The sequence below is a fragment of the Stylophora pistillata genome, chromosome 7 (assembly GCF_964205215.1).
Source record: "Stylophora pistillata chromosome 7, jaStyPist1.2, whole genome shotgun sequence".
NCBI lineage: Eukaryota > Metazoa > Cnidaria > Anthozoa > Scleractinia > Pocilloporidae > Stylophora > Stylophora pistillata.
In genome coordinates, this window is record NC_142525.1 from 11,019,326 (window position 1) to 11,037,315 (window position 17,990).

Consider the following 17,990-nt stretch of genomic DNA (forward strand, 5'->3'; position numbering starts at 1 on the left):
TACGTGGTTCTCGCGCCTTTTCTTCCGAGTTACGTGACCTAAGAAATTTAGCGCTTTTTCGCTGCTCCCCAGACGCATAACAATACGAGCAGCGCGCCTCTGAATTTACTCCAACTTATCAGCGTTAATACTCCTGCAGCAGCTCCACACAGTATCGCAGTAATCAAGAATAGAGAGAACAAACGACTTCTAAACGGTACCTGCCCTGTACATGTTTACATTTTTCCTAATTCGGCCAAACATTGCTAATCTCTTTCTACCCTTACCGATCAAGAATTCAGCGTGTGCATTCCACGTAAGCGACGCATCGAGAACAACTCCAAGATATTTATAATCTGAAGCGCAACTAAGTGCTTTTCCATCAATAACTACAGAGAAAGAAGTAGAAAGTGCCAGCCTAGAGCCAGTGCCAGAAAACCGAGAGGATACACTCCGTTTTGCCCTTATGCATGAACAACTTATTGTCTAGCTATGAGCCATTCATTTACCAATGCCAATTCGTTTGTCAAGGTGTCCTCTATCACCAAAATAGTTACATTATAACCGTGTCGTCAGCAGACATCAAATTCTGGCATTTAGTTCAAACCTTTGGGAGATCATCTATAAATAAAATAGACAATAAGGGACCGAAAACTGATCCTTGGGGATCCCCAGACGTAATTGGGCATAGTCAGAGGTCTCCCAACTTGCTTGCGATCAGATAAATAGCTTTTGAACCAATTCAGTTCAGTGTTCTTAGCTTCATGACTCTAGCTTGTTTATCAATAGATCGTGATCGACAGAATCAAATGCTTTACTCGAGTCAATAAACACAGTGCCAGTGAGTAAACCTTGATCCAGTCCACGTCGAACGAAATCGTAGAGGGTAACGGCATCAAGTTGGGTAGAGTGATTTGATCTAAATCCACACTACTTTTAACTGTGAAACCGGTTTTGATTGCCTTTTCTTACAAGCATTGATAGAAAGATTATCATACATGAAGAAAATGACTAGAAAAATCAGATTTAATTTTCTGTCTTTTGCCGTAGAAACTAATGGTAAAATTGACTTACTCGAATTCTGCTACACTCTGATCTAATAGCTTCACTGTGTGTCAATAAGTTGACATATTGGTTAACTGCGCGTGATATGCAAATAAGGTTTTATTTCATTTATCTACAAAGGGGACGCCTACTATTCTAGCCAAAAATTTTCGCGAGAACAAAAGCTTGTATGTATTGTTCGTTTCATGGTTTCGATATGTGTTCATTATCAACCGTTTTGTTGTTGTGTCCCGAAAACTTTGTCGAGGGTTGTAGTTATCAGATCAAATCGTCTTTTATCAGGATGTTATTGTGAGGATTAGGCATGTCATTTATTCTTTTTTCCTCAGTTACGTCTTTGAACCTGCACTCGCTAAATGCTGGTCGGAATACCCTCCCCTACACTTTTGATATTCATCATTAACTCCTACCCAGGCTTACATCCGAGGATCTTGGTCTGTGCCCAGTTGTTAATATTGTTCCCTTACTAAATATCTAAAGGTTTTTAATTCGCACCTAAAAAAATCGCCATTTTAAAATAGCTTTTTCTAAATACTCATTGGAAATATGGGGTTTTCCGTAACTTTTCTCGTTATTTTATCTATGGGTCTGTGCCCAGATATTGGGTTATTATATTAGGTATCGTTTAAATAGTACTAGACCAAAGTTGGCAAAGACAAACATTATTTACCACTCCTAATTGAGTACTGATTACTGGCGTAAGAAATAACTTAAAAATTACCATGAGTAACTAATAAAAGTAAAAATGCTAAAATTTACCTTAAAACGAAAAACTAACATGCACAATACAAAACTACCTACCGACTTACAGATTTCTCTTCAGAATGACTGTAAGGAAGTTTTTCTTTCTAATTTCTTTGACTTCGCTACCAAACTAAGCCCGGGGAACTATCGAGAATTTTGTTCATGTCAAGTTATTATAACTAAATTTAGCTGCAAATCATCTCTCCTCTGTGGTAAAGGTAAGCCGATTCATCATGTTATAGAATAGTGCAAGAAGACATGAGATCGAGATATCTTCGCGAGCGGGTAGTGTCAAGGCCTTTAAAGCATCACGGCAATGTAAGCCAGCCTATGTTCACTTAGAAAGTCATACAGCTCACCCACTGTTCTCAATCCGTTTCGCTTGATGATGATATGCAGTAAATTTTTTTCTATTCGTACCATAAAAATATCTTTTAGACTCAAATTCAGCCACTTTAGAAAAGGACGATCTCTTGGGAGATAACCTGAAACAAAGAACTCAAGCATTTCCATTAACTGTGCCTCACAAAATATGAGTTGTCCCATAATTTAACGTCCCTAGATTATCAAGTTATACGAGTGATCTACTTTATGAGCTACTAACAGATATATACCAAGGACCATTGTAATGAAGAAAAGAAGAACATATCTGTAGTTTTGTTTCATTTTCTGATATGGGTCTAACTGATGTACTTTTCATATGGAGTGGAGTATAGGTGTTAAAGTAGAGACGCAATTCCAGACTCGGTGGTGATAATAGAGGTTGTTCTCTCAATATTTCGTATGGACATAGGAACACCAAGCTTTGTCAGCTATTCATGGGATATGTAGTGTTTCTTTGTGTTCCCGAAACGCCTCGTGGCTATTGTTTTCTTGGTAACAGACACAAAGAAACGATACAAAGTATAAGACTGAAAACATGTTACTGTGGAAAAAAGTCCATTGTATGATACGGGCTGACTCCAAAGGTTTGCCGGCTCAATAGGAGTGATTACAGAGGAAATTTATTTCTTAAATTGACCGGTTATTATTGAATGGCAAGTGGAATTTCGCAGCTGGAAGCACCCACATCTTAATAACTGACCTGGATTAACTTAATACAACTGATTTGGATTCGTAAAAAGCTGTAATTACCGGCCCCTGTAGGCTAATGTATTTACTTGTTGGCGTTCTTATGGGACGACTGTTCCATAAAACGTTACTTACGCTGAATAAAACTCGATAGGATCTCTTTCTTTATTTCCGGCATTTCATCGATAAGCAAGTCATCAGGTAACAAAGGACCTGAAAAAAGATGACGATTGAATCGTCTCAGGAATAAACAAATGACTTTGGCTCGATGGCTTCACATACAAACGTGGAATTGTAAAAAGGCTCCACCACACGACTCAAATGATTCGAAACTATACTTTATGGAATTTATGAGCAACCCCCCCCCCCCTCCATTACTGTTGTTGGTTTTTTGATCACGTGTATTGCCTCTCGCTCACGCTCAGTTTTTCGCTGCGTCGATAAGAACTTTAACTTTGTTGGTTTTCGCGGCTAACTCTCTCTTTAAGGCTGTTATGGAGCGAAACGGAATATATTCATTACACCATGGTGCGGTTGTTTCCAGATCATTAACCTCAGCAATTCGAGCCGGCAGGTATTTCGTTCTTAGGTAGTTGGATCAATAGCCCAGTTTTCGTGCGGCCTTTTTTTTTGGAACAATTTCGATTGTCACACGCTCCACAACTGATTCAAAACAGAGGCTGTTTGTTGCCTAGAAAACAGTGGAACAGATGATGACTGTATTGGCCTTGTCAGAGGAATAATTTCTCTTTTTTATAAATGTTTCCCTTGCCGAGTATATCATAAAGTATTTCTATTTTGGCTTTCCTCGGGTTTGTTCATAATACCTTTATTGCCTTCCTATACCACTGTTATGTTTTAATTAAATATTTCACGTATGAGTATCAACTCATACGTTCAAATTTAAATTCAAATACTAATAGGAGCATTATGTTGTAACTGAACATTAAATGAGTGATATCGCAAGTTTTGCAAACTTAAAAATTTTGTTTGTTTTATGTACATTATTTTCTATTTGAATTTCACGGATTGAAGAGAGTTTCGCGAATAAAAACCTGACCATTTTGTTTCACAAGGCATCTTAATCCTCATTGCTCAAAAATCAATAGATAAGTATTAAGAAAAACTTAAGAAAATCACGGTAAAACAACAAACCTGTTGTCCCTCCTGGTGTGATCTGCCTTAAGTGATCGAACACGTCCATTCTTTTTAAAATTTTAGCTTTCCTTGCGAAGCCACGGATCAATGTTTTCTCCTTAGAGGTGGGTTTTGTGAAACAATATTCACCTAACTGTAGCGAGATTTTCAGTTGTGTTATGATAGCTTCAGGTCTACTTGACGATGACAAAATATGTTCTACAAAAACATCAAAAAGAGTACAAATCTCGTTTTACTACTGAAGAATGACAAAATACAACATTCTTATCAAGCCCTGATAGAAGTATAGTTGATATACAATTATTCGAATATTTCAGATGTTTTGAAATCAGAAGTCTTATGACAATGAGACGCCGACTAATTCTTAGGGCTTAAATATACTGATTTAGAGTAACACGTCTATCCGCTGGCTAAATTTAAATCGGAAGGCTCAGCTGGAGATATAACGCAAAAATGAGAAAAGTTGACTGATAATTTTTCTTTTACATTTTAAAATATGAATATGATTATTTATGCAGCGAAAGTTTTCTTGAAGCATAATGTGTTTGGATCGCAAATTCTAAGACCTCTGATAGTTTCGCCGACATAGTGACATCATTTGTAAATGCTTTAGCATTGATGTAGCCCTTAGCATGCTTATCCCAACCAGGTCGCCACTAAATTCTGTACAATTAGCAAATAAAGAATCGAGGCCTTGACTGTGCTCTGTTCTGTTGTAAAGTGCGCAGAAAGTGGCTAGAGCTCGAAAGAAGTGTAGAGTCAGCGGGTCCAATGCCACTCTTTTGCTTGTAGTTAATTAGTCTTGATAAAGAATCTGAAAGTTGAATTGCTCAACGATTTCCGGCCGAATTGTGGCTCATAAAAACACGCAAGCTTTTTCTCATGACAATTAGAGAACGAACTGCTGTTTTCTGAATAAAGGACAGCCGAATTCACAAAAACATGACGATTACTCGGGCAGACAGAGCCTTAAAACTCGGCTGATGTGACTGATGTAGCCCTCCACTAAACGCATCAGAGAGGATATTAGAGCTTTTAGTTGTTTACACGAAAGGCGGACGATGTAATTTCTGAGGCTTGCTTCAATGCGACGACCGGAGATCCCCATGATGATTTCAATCGCTCTGACACAATCATGACTTCTATGAATTTTAACAGTTATGCTTTTTTGGTTGTATTTTTATCTTTACTGCATGTTTTGTTCTGTTTTATTTTTGAACATGAAACTATATATACTATACGATTGTGAGCTGTGTTTGAGTTTTAATGTCGTACATAAGCTTACAATCTAACTGAGCGTAAAAACTTTCAAACTCTCGAAAACTTGGACGATCCATTTAATTTCGCTTTCTTTGTGACGAATTTCGTCTGTGCTAACGTTAGTATAACATGAATTACGGTGCTTGGGAAAAATTCGGATATTGTACAACTGAGATGGCGTGACAGCTTTAGCTCAGCTCCGTGTATTGTACTCTGATAAAACACGCTCTCTCAACCAGTGACAGTGCGCTTTATATCCGAACTCAGTAAATTTAATAATATCCGAAATAGTACAGGTCTTAGCCACTATGACCCATTAAACATCCAACTCATTTAGTTTTATGGGACTGACCTGCATGCATCCACATTCTTTCACCCTCTTTCAAGGCCTTTAAAGTGAATCTGATGCTATCCATTTTTTTCTTCACGTTGAAAGCTTTATAATCAAAGACAATCGAGGATGCAACAACACTTAGTCTCAATCAAATTAATATCAAACAGAGGAGAACATTACAAGGAAATGCTATTTTTGAAAACGAAACATCACAGAAAGATGACCTACCAAACTCTTAGTTTTCTCGTAAATAATGTTAAAGCCAGAAATTTGATATTCATCAGCCCAAACACGTTAAAAATAAATGGGGCTTAAGTTTCGATTGCACGCGAAAATCAAACAGCAGGCGAAGCACAACCTGGAAGGGTCCTGAATTTTCATTTTGTTTAACCGGAGAAAATTTTGTCATCAGCTGTAGCACCAGCTTCTCAAAAGCAAGTGTTTCAACTTAATAAATTGATTTAACGTAAAATTCTTCTACAATAGTAATCGTTTGATTTTCTAACCTTCAGATGGGTATGTCTCTCTGAATACCTCATGAAGGCTGTTCCATTTGTCCATGACATCTTTGAACGAGACTTCGAATCGGTCGAGCTGTTCAAGTCTGTCACCTGAGGATAAGCAAAAGATCTGTTTTTTTTTTGTTTTTTTTTTAACAGTATGAGAAAGATAGTATTTTTTTTAGCTACAAAAAGATGTTTCTTTTCTAAACGAGACCAAGAGTTGTAGATCTTTGGCTCTCACAAAAAGCATCTGCAAGAACCACGTCAAGCTAAAGAAAACAGAGTCATCGTGAGGCCATCATTTGTACGCCAAAAGGCAGGGGGAGCTTGCTGAAATGGCAGACGTTCACTTCATTTCACGTTGTTTATGAAATTGGTTGTTTGGGAGGAACTCAGAAGCCTTGTCTTCCCTCACACGAGGTGTAGCGTTAGGAGGAGAAAAATGAGATCACAGATTACGATAAGGCAACGCGTTCCTTATGATGTGAGGTTGTCTTCTCTGAACGTGTTTGAGTGAGTGTTGAAGGATGTACTTTGATGCGCAGGTTACATCTTTTCATGGCAGTCTTCACACCCAACAACAATCAAAATAAAATGGCTGCCAGCAATGGAACGATTGTATCGTTTCCCCATATAACCAACAGAAATCTGGACACAAAAGCAAGGTAAATATCTGACATCAGTTTATATGGTTATCTTAAGTTGTCTTGGGTAACCGAGGGGGAAGGGGAATTCAATGGTAAAATCTCGTCAAGAGCGAAGGTAGAACTCCCAACAACTCTTATTGATCTATTAAGAATCATAATTCAGTGGAGACTAACTGTCACCTTCGCCTTTGTCGAATCCATATTCAGAAGGCGCATTACTCCAGGTCCCTACTCCACTATCCCTTGGCCGCGCGATTTCGCTGTACGTCTCCTGAATATTTTCCAAATATTCTTCTACAAGAACTTTTCTGCGAAATGGTAAAAACTCTTTCTCTGGAAAAGGATCTCTTGTATCATCTGTGGTCATTTTTCGTTCTTTTAAAAGGTCTGAGTCAGAATTTGCTCGTTCTATTAATCCTCTCTTTTCTTGAAATTCCATTTCTAAATCTATGGAAAAAGACAGTGTATTGGTAAATCAAGCGGTGCGTTCTGGTATCAATTTCAAAACAGCATTGAGACATTAAGCAAGAGAATTGGTCCTCAAGTTACTTGGATAATCTTCATGCTCTTGGAAGTAAATATTATCCTGGAGGGTGAGCTAACCCACAAAGGAAGTGAAACCCAAGGTTTTTACGAAATTACATTTAGCGCACAACTCAAACTTGCAATTCAAATGACTTTTAATTAGAAACTGTTATATCGATCCATTTCAAGTCAACACCGCTTATTACACAGGACTGTTTACGCAGAGCACTTTCTCATATCTTTCAGATGATCATCTCGAGAAGCCGTCGCTACGTGAAGATAAAGAACAACCTATCGCACATTTCGATACATTACGAACAACAACCTTTCCCCAGCTTGATCCGTCTATCGACCAAACATACAAGTAAAATGATATTGCGATAAACGGGTATTCTTTAAACCCGCGTGACAGACTAAGGCGAAATTAAAAAGAGGAAATATTTCAAGTCTACAATTTGATATCTGCGCATATTTCTTTCTGCAAACCCAAAAATTTGGACTGAAAATAATCTCTATTAACAGTAATGAATGACGTTTGTGCACAAAGAATGCTTATTAAATAATTTAGAAGTATTGAGATCGATTTCCCCCGAATAGGAACAAAAGAATTGTAGCTGATGTAGATATAATCAAACCGGCCGTGCACAGTGATGATAACATTTACTGCATAATTTCTTGAAGAAGAGACGAATACGTGAAAAGAAAACACAAATTCTCTGAAAATTCACAAGGTAACTTTCTCAACCCCACCTGGCTCGAGAATTTACCCATCCCTTGTCAACATTTGCATTTTCAGTCGCATACGAGGAAAAATCGGTATTAAATGGATCGTAACCCCACAGTCTTGATTTAATATATCATATCTTCTAGAAGCAATGAATTGTCTCATCATTGGAGACAACAAGAGTTGTTATTCATTCGTCTTGAACAAGGAGCCATACATAATGGCGGGACTATTAAAAGTTTAATTACCTTCTGTTTCAGATATCATCAAATCGAACATGGCATTTCTGTATTCATCCTCGTCGATGCGGACAGTCAACGTTACCTCACCACCTGCCAGCTGCTTTATTTCCTCAGTCACAAGAAACTCTTGTAAATCTGTCTGTAGTGTTTCGTCTTGATAACTTTGCCACAATGCATCAAGAGCGGAAATGCTTTCTGATTGAATTATAAATCGGGTCGATCCCTCACTAATTGCACGTAAAAAATTTCCAAATGGAAGAACAGCTTCTTTGAAAGCATCGACAAATGCTTCCATACTGGGACTCCTGCGCAGGACCATCCATGTAGTGACAACCACAGCACCACCAGTAAGATTGCGGAAAGTACAATGAGGTGTTACAACTGTAAAAAGTATGGAAATCATAGCTTTTACTCTAGCCCGTTCCAGTCTGTCTGATTGTGGAGTCAACCGGAAAAGCAGGGCTAGACAAAGAAACAAACGTTGGCTGTGGAGAGCACTCCTTCTCAGAGCCCCAACGTAATTTCGCTTTCCCGCTTCTTTGCCTATCTCCCGTAACTGAGAGCCTGGCAAAGACTGGATTTGAAATAATTGCCATATTCGAAAGTTACACGTTACTGAGAGAGAAGACAAAGAAGCTTATGAGTAAAAGGGACGTGGAAGCCGCTATAGAGGTTTTGCATGGCAGCCATGTTGCATGGCAGGAACAATAGATTAATTTTCTCATGGGAAAAAATTTTCTTTCTTATGCAAAATATTTTCATTGTTCCTGCCATGCAACATGGCTGCCGTGCAAAACCTCTATAACAGTTCAGTAAGAATTCATTTTCGATCATGGGAAAAAAAAAAACGCGTACAATAGTTATTCAAGGACAATATATATAGTCCAGAATCAGCAATTTACATGTTTATTATCCAACTACACTCCGTAGAGTACAAATAACACCATAGGCGAGTACAAATATCACGCGGTATTCGTACTCCAGAGAACCGGTTAGACAGGTTTTCTCGCATAGCGCAAGCGAGGAATTGGATTGACGTTACGGGAAAATATAATGGCGGACCATTTGAATCATATTTTACGGCAACGAAGTGCCTGAATGGTTGGAAAATATAGATAAAAGTCTATTGGATAAATCTAACAAAGAAAAACAACTAGACGATCAGGAAATTTCTTCATTTATTGAAGAAAATGGAAACAGCAACACGACAACGCCCCAATTCCGTTCCGCTTCGCATACTCACACACTCCTCGTAAATAAATGTCCACGAAATTCGCCCGCACTGAAATAACAGTTTGGCATGTTGGCTAATAAACAACCTATTAGACGTTTTGTTGTGTAGTATCGCTAAGTATTTTTACTCGTTATTTGAATTTTGACTCGCCCTACGGGCTCGTCAAAATACGGTACAACTCGTAAAAATACTCAGCGATACTACACAACAAAACGTCTAATAAGATATATTTATTTGGTAGATATGGAGCATATTTCTTTATTGTTACTCATTTTTTCATTTAACTTTCTGGTAAGGGTGACCATATAGGTGTTGAGTTTGCCGGGATTACCACGCAATGGCTCTGTTCTGTAATGGCGTGAGCCTCCTAAAAGCACTTTGTCAGCGGGTTTTACTGTCTCAGGTTTAAGGATCCTTAGAATTGACTCTGCCGGAGTCTTAGCCACATTAATTCGTACTCTCTTACCTCCTATTACTCTTTCTCCAATTTTTATTCCACTGGTAAGAACTGAAGCAGCCTTAGCTGGAACATTAAATAAATCGATTATTGCTATTACTGTTGAATTAAACATAAGGCCCATGAATAAAGGAAATATTTGATCATAACTGGCAGTGATGCTGCGAGCTGATTGGCAAATTTGCCGTTGTACGTCGATAAGATTACAGACAACGGTACTCGCTTCGAACTGTCACGCAATGGTCACATACTGAAAAATCGCTTAAATTAACGTCGATATTGGGGTAAAAACAAATCGACAGTGGTTTAGCGTTTGTGATCTTGTCCACAACGATATTCGTCATCCCGGAAGTCCAAATTTGTTGCGGATCACAAATATCGTTGTCGATGAGAGTACAAACCACGATCAAACACTGTAGATCTGTTACATGTAAAGCACAAAACTTGACAAGCTCTTAATTTTTAACTAAATTTGTAAATCGCACATTGTGTTCTTACGTAAGTGGCCAGGTTACTAAGGTGTTTTCAAAATACAGCATTGAGTTAGATAAACCAATAGCAGTGCCGAGTAGTTAACGCAGTTGAAGACTAATTTAATTGAAGCATTTTTTGTGTGACTTACACAAATTGTGTAGCCACATTATGGCACGATCTGGTTTATTTATTCATTTAATTTTCCACAAGAGTCGAGCGCCTGTCACGTGGTCTAGTGTCGTACGGCGCAGTTGTCTGAAACAGCCATCTTGGTTGTAAGCGTGGTCTCGAGTAATTTTTTCAGTTCTGGTGATCGTAACACGAGTTAGTGCTCCTCGCACAAACCAACACACCCAGACCCGGCTTGTGTTAGAACTGAAGCTTGTGCAAGAAGTTTTACGCTCTTAAAACGCAACTGCTTGAATCTTAGGTACGGGTTGCACCACACTGAAAAAGAGTCATTGCACTCTCGCAAGCGGGAGATGGAAAAACGCGGAGCCCTATTCCATGGAATACCCTATGAGGTACCTATATGGAGTAGCCGTGTATTGGTCGAATAAAATACTTTATAAACATGGTAAATCATTTAGATGTACATATCTTAATCTAATTTGAGCTTGCCAGCTCTCCAACTGTCACAGTAGTAAGTATTAAGCAGTAATAAGCAATAACAGTAATAAGCTTAATCATTTCATCGCATGCAGCGCCCGTGGGCAAGATGAAGCGAATCCTGTGTTCTGATTGGCTACACGTGCGGGCATCTTACCCGTTCGAGATTGCCCGCATTGATTCCGCGCACGAAAAAATAAAATAAGAGTTACGTTCGTAACTCTTGGACAATTTCGGTGACGGAAACGCAAAAAGCGCCAGAAGATAGTCAAAACGGAGAAAACAGAAACGAGTCCCGTGAGTTAGTTGTGCTATAAAAACAGTTGGCTTCCTTTCCCGGCTCTCGAAAGAAACAAGACATTAATTCTTAATTCTTCATAAAGCGTAATCATTTTGCAATATAATAAATCTATTAAATTAATATAATTAATATAATAAATCTAAGTAAGTAAGTCAACTTTATTTAAAGAGGGTGTACACATAACAGCTTACGCTGACAAACCAGTATCTATTAAATTAATCTAATAAATCTATTAAATTAATAACATTAATAAAATGAATCTATTAATAAATAAATAATAAATTTATTAGCCAAGCTTGTTTGGTCCATAAAAATGCAAAAAAAGAACTTGGCTAATATCCAGCCATCTTGATCTCACGCTTGGTTGATAACGCATATTTACTGCATTTTCCAAATCAACCGCCCCAGTCGAATGTATTTGCTGACCCATCGGTGTTGTGTTTTTTTTTTTTTTGTTCCTTTACATATCTCAATTTTATTACGCTACAAATAGATAAGCGAAGAGAAGGTCAGTTTAAACACGTGGATCACTTTTTTTTTAAGTCCTAGCTTTTATCCTCATCGCTTCACACAATTAAGAAACCCATGAGGTCTTTTCTTAATTAATTGAACGCAACACCTCTTACAAACGCAATATATAAGCAGGTATTTTGAAAGATGTGAAACCCGCCGCCGAAAGAAGGATGTCTGTACTTTTGGCCACTTGAAGATCATCATAAATATAGATGGTAATCGGCCAATAATAGAAAACGTTTATAGATTACATTTAAGGTCATTTAAGCCTTCCGTTTGAAGTGGCCAGCATTATAATGTTATATTCGATATGGCGGTCAATTCGAATTCGTGGACTATATCAAACTGTGACAATCGGAGAGCTTGCACGCTCAAAATACATTAAGATTTTAAACGATTCACCATGTTTATAAAGTAATTTCGTTTGACCAATACGTGATTTTCAGGGGTACTCCACTTTGGTACTCCATAGGGTACTCCATAGGGTACTCCATGGAGTAGGGCTCCGCGTTTCGTCATCTCCCTTCGTAAGCCAACAACTATCGGTTTGATGTTGTGGGGCGGGTTGCACCAACGAGTGTCTGAAAGTATTTGAAAGTGTTTGAAAGTGCCTGAAGCCCAGGCGGGGGGGGGGGGGTACTCCCGCGAATTTTGGATAGGGGTGCGCCGCGAAGGTTCGTAAACCCTAACCCTATTTAAGGACTTAGAAAGCGAAAACTGATACCCTTTTTAAGGCCCAAAGCCGAAAAATGACACCCTGTAAGAGGCGTTACGTGTATTTACCCGCTTAACGGCTATTAAACCTCTGTTGCAAAATCATTTTGTTACAATACTTAAACGGATACATCAAGTTTTTAAAAAAAACTGTGCGTTTAGGCGGGCGTTTTCACACTCCAGTTTAGATAATACAATTAAGCTTCCCTATCTAAGAACCACACCATAGACACAGAAACAAAAGGGTAAAAAAAAATACCCTATTTAAGGACCGAGCACCGCAAAAACCATACCCTATTCCGCGGCACGTACCTATATGGCCCATATATGTGAGTACCCCCCCCCCCCCCACCGGGGCCTGAAGCCTCCTGAAAGTCCCAAAATGTGAAATAAGTTGTAATGTAGTTGCATTCTCCTTGCACTATGGAGAATTCAAGGAGGCATATTTCAAAACGACAAAAGTAAGTATGGGAATCTCGATTGGACGATACTGCGGAAGGATTGGCTCTCATGACAATTTCGGGAAAACAAAGGATATCTCAGCACGTTTTAAGGATCAAATTTGGAGTTTAATGCTCATGATGTTCCACGTGCATTACGTTGTTGTGACGCACGCCTTACAAAGAAAGTCGCCAAAACAGCGTCAAAACGACCTTTGGAAACAAAGCGCCGGGCGACGGAAAAAAAAATAAGGAGACTTCACACGATTTATTCCTCGCTTTTATTATCCTTTCAAAATTTTTCTTATTTTTTTTTATAATTTTTCCTTTTTTTAACGGCCCACACATACGCTTAAAATTCGATCTTGATATGTTAGTTACTGCCGTTAATGAACTTTAGACCCCAAAATCACACACAGTAAGCTTTGGCCGCCTGTGAAGGAACAAACGTTTGGTCGAGTGACTTAATAACTGTTTCGAAAAGAGAGAATTCGCTTACCTTGTGCTCTTCGTTTGCAGTCCTCCCACTCTTTTCTCTCCCTCTCGGCACCATCTTCCTGTTTTCTCTTCTTCCCAAACTCCTCTACTAGTTTACACAAATCTGGTTTCTCTACCTCGGTTGCTAAGGATTTCAGGATAGTGAGGTTTTCTATCCCCAGATTGTTCTGTTGTTCTAACTCTGTGAACAATGAGTTCAAGTTTAAGATACGTTCTTCTCTTTCATGAGCAATTAGATTTTGTCTTCTACAAATTGAAATGAGTCGTGGCAGTTCATTGGACTCGTCGAGTGCGCGACTTATCCGCTCCAGAAGCTGTTTGTAATCCTTTCTCTTCACTTCAAATCGCTCCAACACTCGAAGAAGATCCCATTTTCTCAGCCCCTTAAGGAGTTCCTTCAATACATAAAGACGATCAATTTCAAGAAGATTATTTTCCTCTAACTTGGAAAGCAACGAAATAACGTCCGTAATATCGTCTACAGATCCATCAGGAAGAAACCCTTTGCAAATAAATATCATTCGTTCGCGTTCATTTTGCCAGTCGATCTCCTTGCTAAACTGATACAGCACATTACGGTATTCAACGACAGACATAACGGTGGCTTGAAATAAAAATCAATCGAAATTGAGACCGTGCATCGCTAGTCAACATACTTCGCCCGACTCTAACTTGTTTCGTTGAGGTTACGCTTGGTGGTATTGTTACTTGACTCAATATTTTGTCACTCATTCTCCAACGAATTTACAATTAAGAAAATAAAATATCGGGTGGGGGTGTAGAGGCCAATTCGACTCTTTGAAATTGATTAAAGTCCTAAAAGAAATCCGGCGTTTAGTTTTCAATTTTTCATTGAACAATTCGGAAATTTTCGCATTTGCAAACATGATCTTATAGAGGCCTTTAAAGAGGTTTTCACCATCAAAACCAACTGGCCACAACATCCTCTAGCTTTTTCTTTTCCTTCTCAACTATGCATTTTTATGAACAGGCGTAGTTTTTTAATCAGTTACTTTTTAAACAACAACAAACATATGAAACATATGTGTGAACTGTGGTTATGAGACGTATATGAGAACGATCCTTCGCAGTAAAGCACTATTTGAGCAATAGTGAAAATCAGACCTGAAAAAAATTTCAGGCCTGTACGGGATTCGAACCACTGACCTCTGCGATACTAGTGCAGCGCTCTACCAATTGAGCTAACAAGCCAACTGGGAGCAGGCCATCAAATTAATTCGACATAAACCCGTAGATGATAAATCAAACAACAACAAACATATGAAACATATGTGTGAACTGCGGTTATGAGACGTATATGAGAACGATCCTTCGCAGTAAAGCACTATTTGAGCAATAGTGAAAATCAGACCTGTACAGGCCTGAAATTTTTTTCAGGTCTGATTTTCACTATTGCTCAAATAGTGCTTTACTGCGAAGGATCGTTCTCATATACGTCTCATAACCGCAGTTCACACATATGTTTCATATGTTTGTTGTTGTTTGATTTATCATCTACGGGTTTATATCGAATTAATTTGATGGCCTGCTCCCAGTTGGCTTGTTAGCTCAATTGGTAGAGCGCTGCACTAGTATCGCAGAGGTCAGTGGTTCGAATCCCGTACAGGCCTGAAATTTTTTTTTTTTCAGGTCTGATTTCCACTATTGCTCAAATAGTGCTTTACTGCGAAGGATCGTTCTCATATACGTCTCATAACCGCAGTTCACACATATGTTTCATATGTTTGTTGTTGTTTGATTTATCATCTACGGGTTTATATCGAATTAATTTGATGGCCTGCTCCCAGTTGGCTTGTTAGCTCAATTGGTAGAGCGCTGCACTAGTATCGCAGAGGTCAGTGGTTCGAATCCCGTACAGGCCTGAAATTTTTTTCAGGTCTGATTTTCACTATTGCTCAAATAGTGCTTTACTGCGAAGGATCGTTCTCATATACGTCAATTACTTTTTTTTGGCAATTAGTCATGGTAACAGACCCTTTCACGTTTACTGTTTTCAATCAGTGATCAGTTGGCCGGAATCCATCGAACCCGCCATTGACAGGAGTTCAATAAAACTGGTTGAACAGCTAAGTTTGAAGAGATAAACGTTGAAGTGATAAAGCATCATGGGAAAAAGTCACCTAGGACCCCAGACTCACTTTTTACACAAATCTTTTCCTCTGCATAGAAAAAGGAGATTATGAGACCGCAACCAAAGTCATACTTCTCCCTGTCTGAGAAAGTGTTCTAGGGACCAAAAGTGGTGGTCAACCGATTCGGCTGAAACTTGGCACAAAAGTTGAGTGTCATAAGATATTTCAAATGCTACTTTGGCTCACTTCTCTGACCGCTTGTTCTAGAGTTTCAGGGGGGTCCCATTTGTGGCCTGTGGAGCACCAAAGATTCATCCTTCTAGGTGGCATTTTGAAAGTGCTATAAAACTCCATTGGTAAATTCTGCTGCCAAATGAATTTGACCATGGACTCTACTATAGTGGATCTTTTACTTCATAAATGTAACTTTCTTCTCATGTCATTAGACAGAGAGGGGCCTGAGGCTAAAGTTAGGTCAAATTTGAGGTCAAAATCATTACCCAAAATTGCCATTTTTCAAAAAACCATAACACTCACCTGCCTTCTTACATAACTTTCATACCAAATCCAGTATGTACTTTAGTGACCCATTTATCAAAATCAGTTGAGAAAAATTTGGTTTAATAAGGTTTGTTAGGTTTTTGGCACAAACTCTCCATGCATCTCAAAGGCCGAGAAAAATGGAGTTTTCAGCATAATTCATGCTATAAACAGACCAAACTCTTGACATAAGGCCTTTATTTTGTATTAGGTGAGTGAAAATGAAACATTAAAGCCAAATCAGTGTCATTATTTTGAAATACCTCGACTCATAGCTTACAAATGCTCTAAGAAGGTCTCTGATTAGCACTACAAACACTTTGCGGTTTAACAAAAGAAAGTAAAGTAATAAATGAAAACCTTGTATCCATCATAGAGCAGAAATGACGATGTTCTGACCTAGTTGTGACAATATTTTTAAAGATGCTTGAATTTTCTCTGATCTATGTCTGTCAGGCCATATTTCCACACGTATTATATTCCAAGCATGCGAAGTCTCTATATTTTGTCAGGCCGTTTTTTACTTGAAAATAAAGTGATCTTAACCCGGCCTTAACCATTAAGCTAAGAATAAAACGATCGTTAAAATATGATCCACGTCTGACCTTTGAATAGGCTGAATAGCTCTAGCAAATAGCCATCACTAATATAAGCGAGCGCGACCGTGACTTGCGATCCACCAGAGATCTTAGGTACTTTAGAACTGAATAAATGGAACCATCGAACAAAGAGAGAATCCACAGTCAGAAGAGCTGGATGACAAAATATTATTGTTCATGTTTAAATGAAATATTCCTCACGAGACATGAGTTGATGCCAATAGGACCCGCCATTTTGGACGTGAGAGTATTAGGCCTGGACCGAGTTTCCATCCCTCACCAATTCAAGCGTAAATGTTTGTGTCTTTGTCAAGTATTAAAATTGTAGCGATAACAAGTTTCAGGAGAATTTTACGATGGCGCTTTGTTCCTTTAGAGGGGTAAATGATCAGTGCGGTGCCGTTTCATGGGCTCTGTACGAAACAGGAATGAATCCGTTGTTGTCTCGCGATAATGACATGACTGCTTGGTTAAAACACAAGTACAAGGGGTCAGGTGAGTCTGGGGCGAGAGGAAGACCGGGTGAAGCCAAAGCTACAAGTACAGGTAATTCAAAATAGAAGAAAGGGCTCATACACGAGCATAAATGTAGCAGATGGCTTTTCAACTGCAACTCTCGCCAAGAGCAGTCCTCTCAACTTCCCTTCCAAAATATATTTCCATTGATTTTATTTCCTATGAAAATGGTTTAGGACACATGTTTCACAAATATTTTGGTTGTTTTCCAATTCTCTTTTGTATGAAGATTTCAACTTTCGCGAACTTTCTGCCAAGGGAAGATTAGCCAAAATGTTGCAATAGCAAAAACTTTAGTCAACTGCAGACATTGTGCAAGTTTTATGACGTTGAAATTATAGGTAGTGCTAATCCTAAGCCTCCGTATTATGAACCTCTTCCACAATTAGCAAATTCCTGTGATTACCGCAAGTGATGGTCGACAAACCCGCGTTACTCAAAACTCAGTGAAGGTTGCGTGACTACTCGACTTGGTCCAGTCCTTTCAATCTCACGTCCAATATAGTGGGCTAGTCGATACAATAACAATCGCATATCGAGCTGTTGCGTGGCATGTTTCAAATAAACTGCAACGCAAAATATTTGTTATCCAGTTCTCCTAACTGTAGATTTCTTATTTACAGCCGGATGAATTGTTTTATTAAGATCTAACGTACCAGGCAAATCGGATGAATCACAAGTCACTTGGAGGCTACTCACTACAACTTGTATGTATTAACTTGCTCTTTTACTGATGCCATCATGCGTATT

The 17,990-nt window shown here is 38.7% G+C and overlaps 1 protein-coding gene across 3 annotated transcripts; it reads right to left on the reverse strand.

Annotated features, from left to right (window-relative positions):
• Positions 1–1,690: 1,690 nt before the first annotated feature.
• LOC111334847 (uncharacterized) lies at positions 1,691–14,202 on the reverse strand. 3 transcript variants are annotated; one of them, XM_022940664.2, is made up of 9 exons: positions 13,494–14,202; positions 9,953–10,009; positions 8,259–8,633; positions 6,942–7,208; positions 6,118–6,222; positions 5,630–5,713; positions 4,015–4,215; positions 2,995–3,072; positions 1,691–2,273 (listed from the first exon to the last, which is right to left on the reverse strand). In XM_022940664.2, exons 1-9 carry the CDS (start codon positions 14,086–14,088, stop codon positions 2,089–2,091), a joined length of 1,947 nt encoding a protein of 648 aa, XP_022796399.2. In that variant the 5' UTR covers positions 14,089–14,202; the 3' UTR covers positions 1,691–2,088. The 3 variants fall into 3 exon arrangements, with proteins under 3 accessions (XP_022796399.2, XP_088584957.1, XP_022796400.2); XM_088728831.1 differs by lacking the exon at positions 9,953–10,009; XM_022940665.2 differs by lacking the exons at positions 1,691–2,273; positions 2,995–3,072 and adding an exon at positions 3,083–3,550.
• Positions 14,203–17,990: the final 3,788 nt, after the last annotated feature.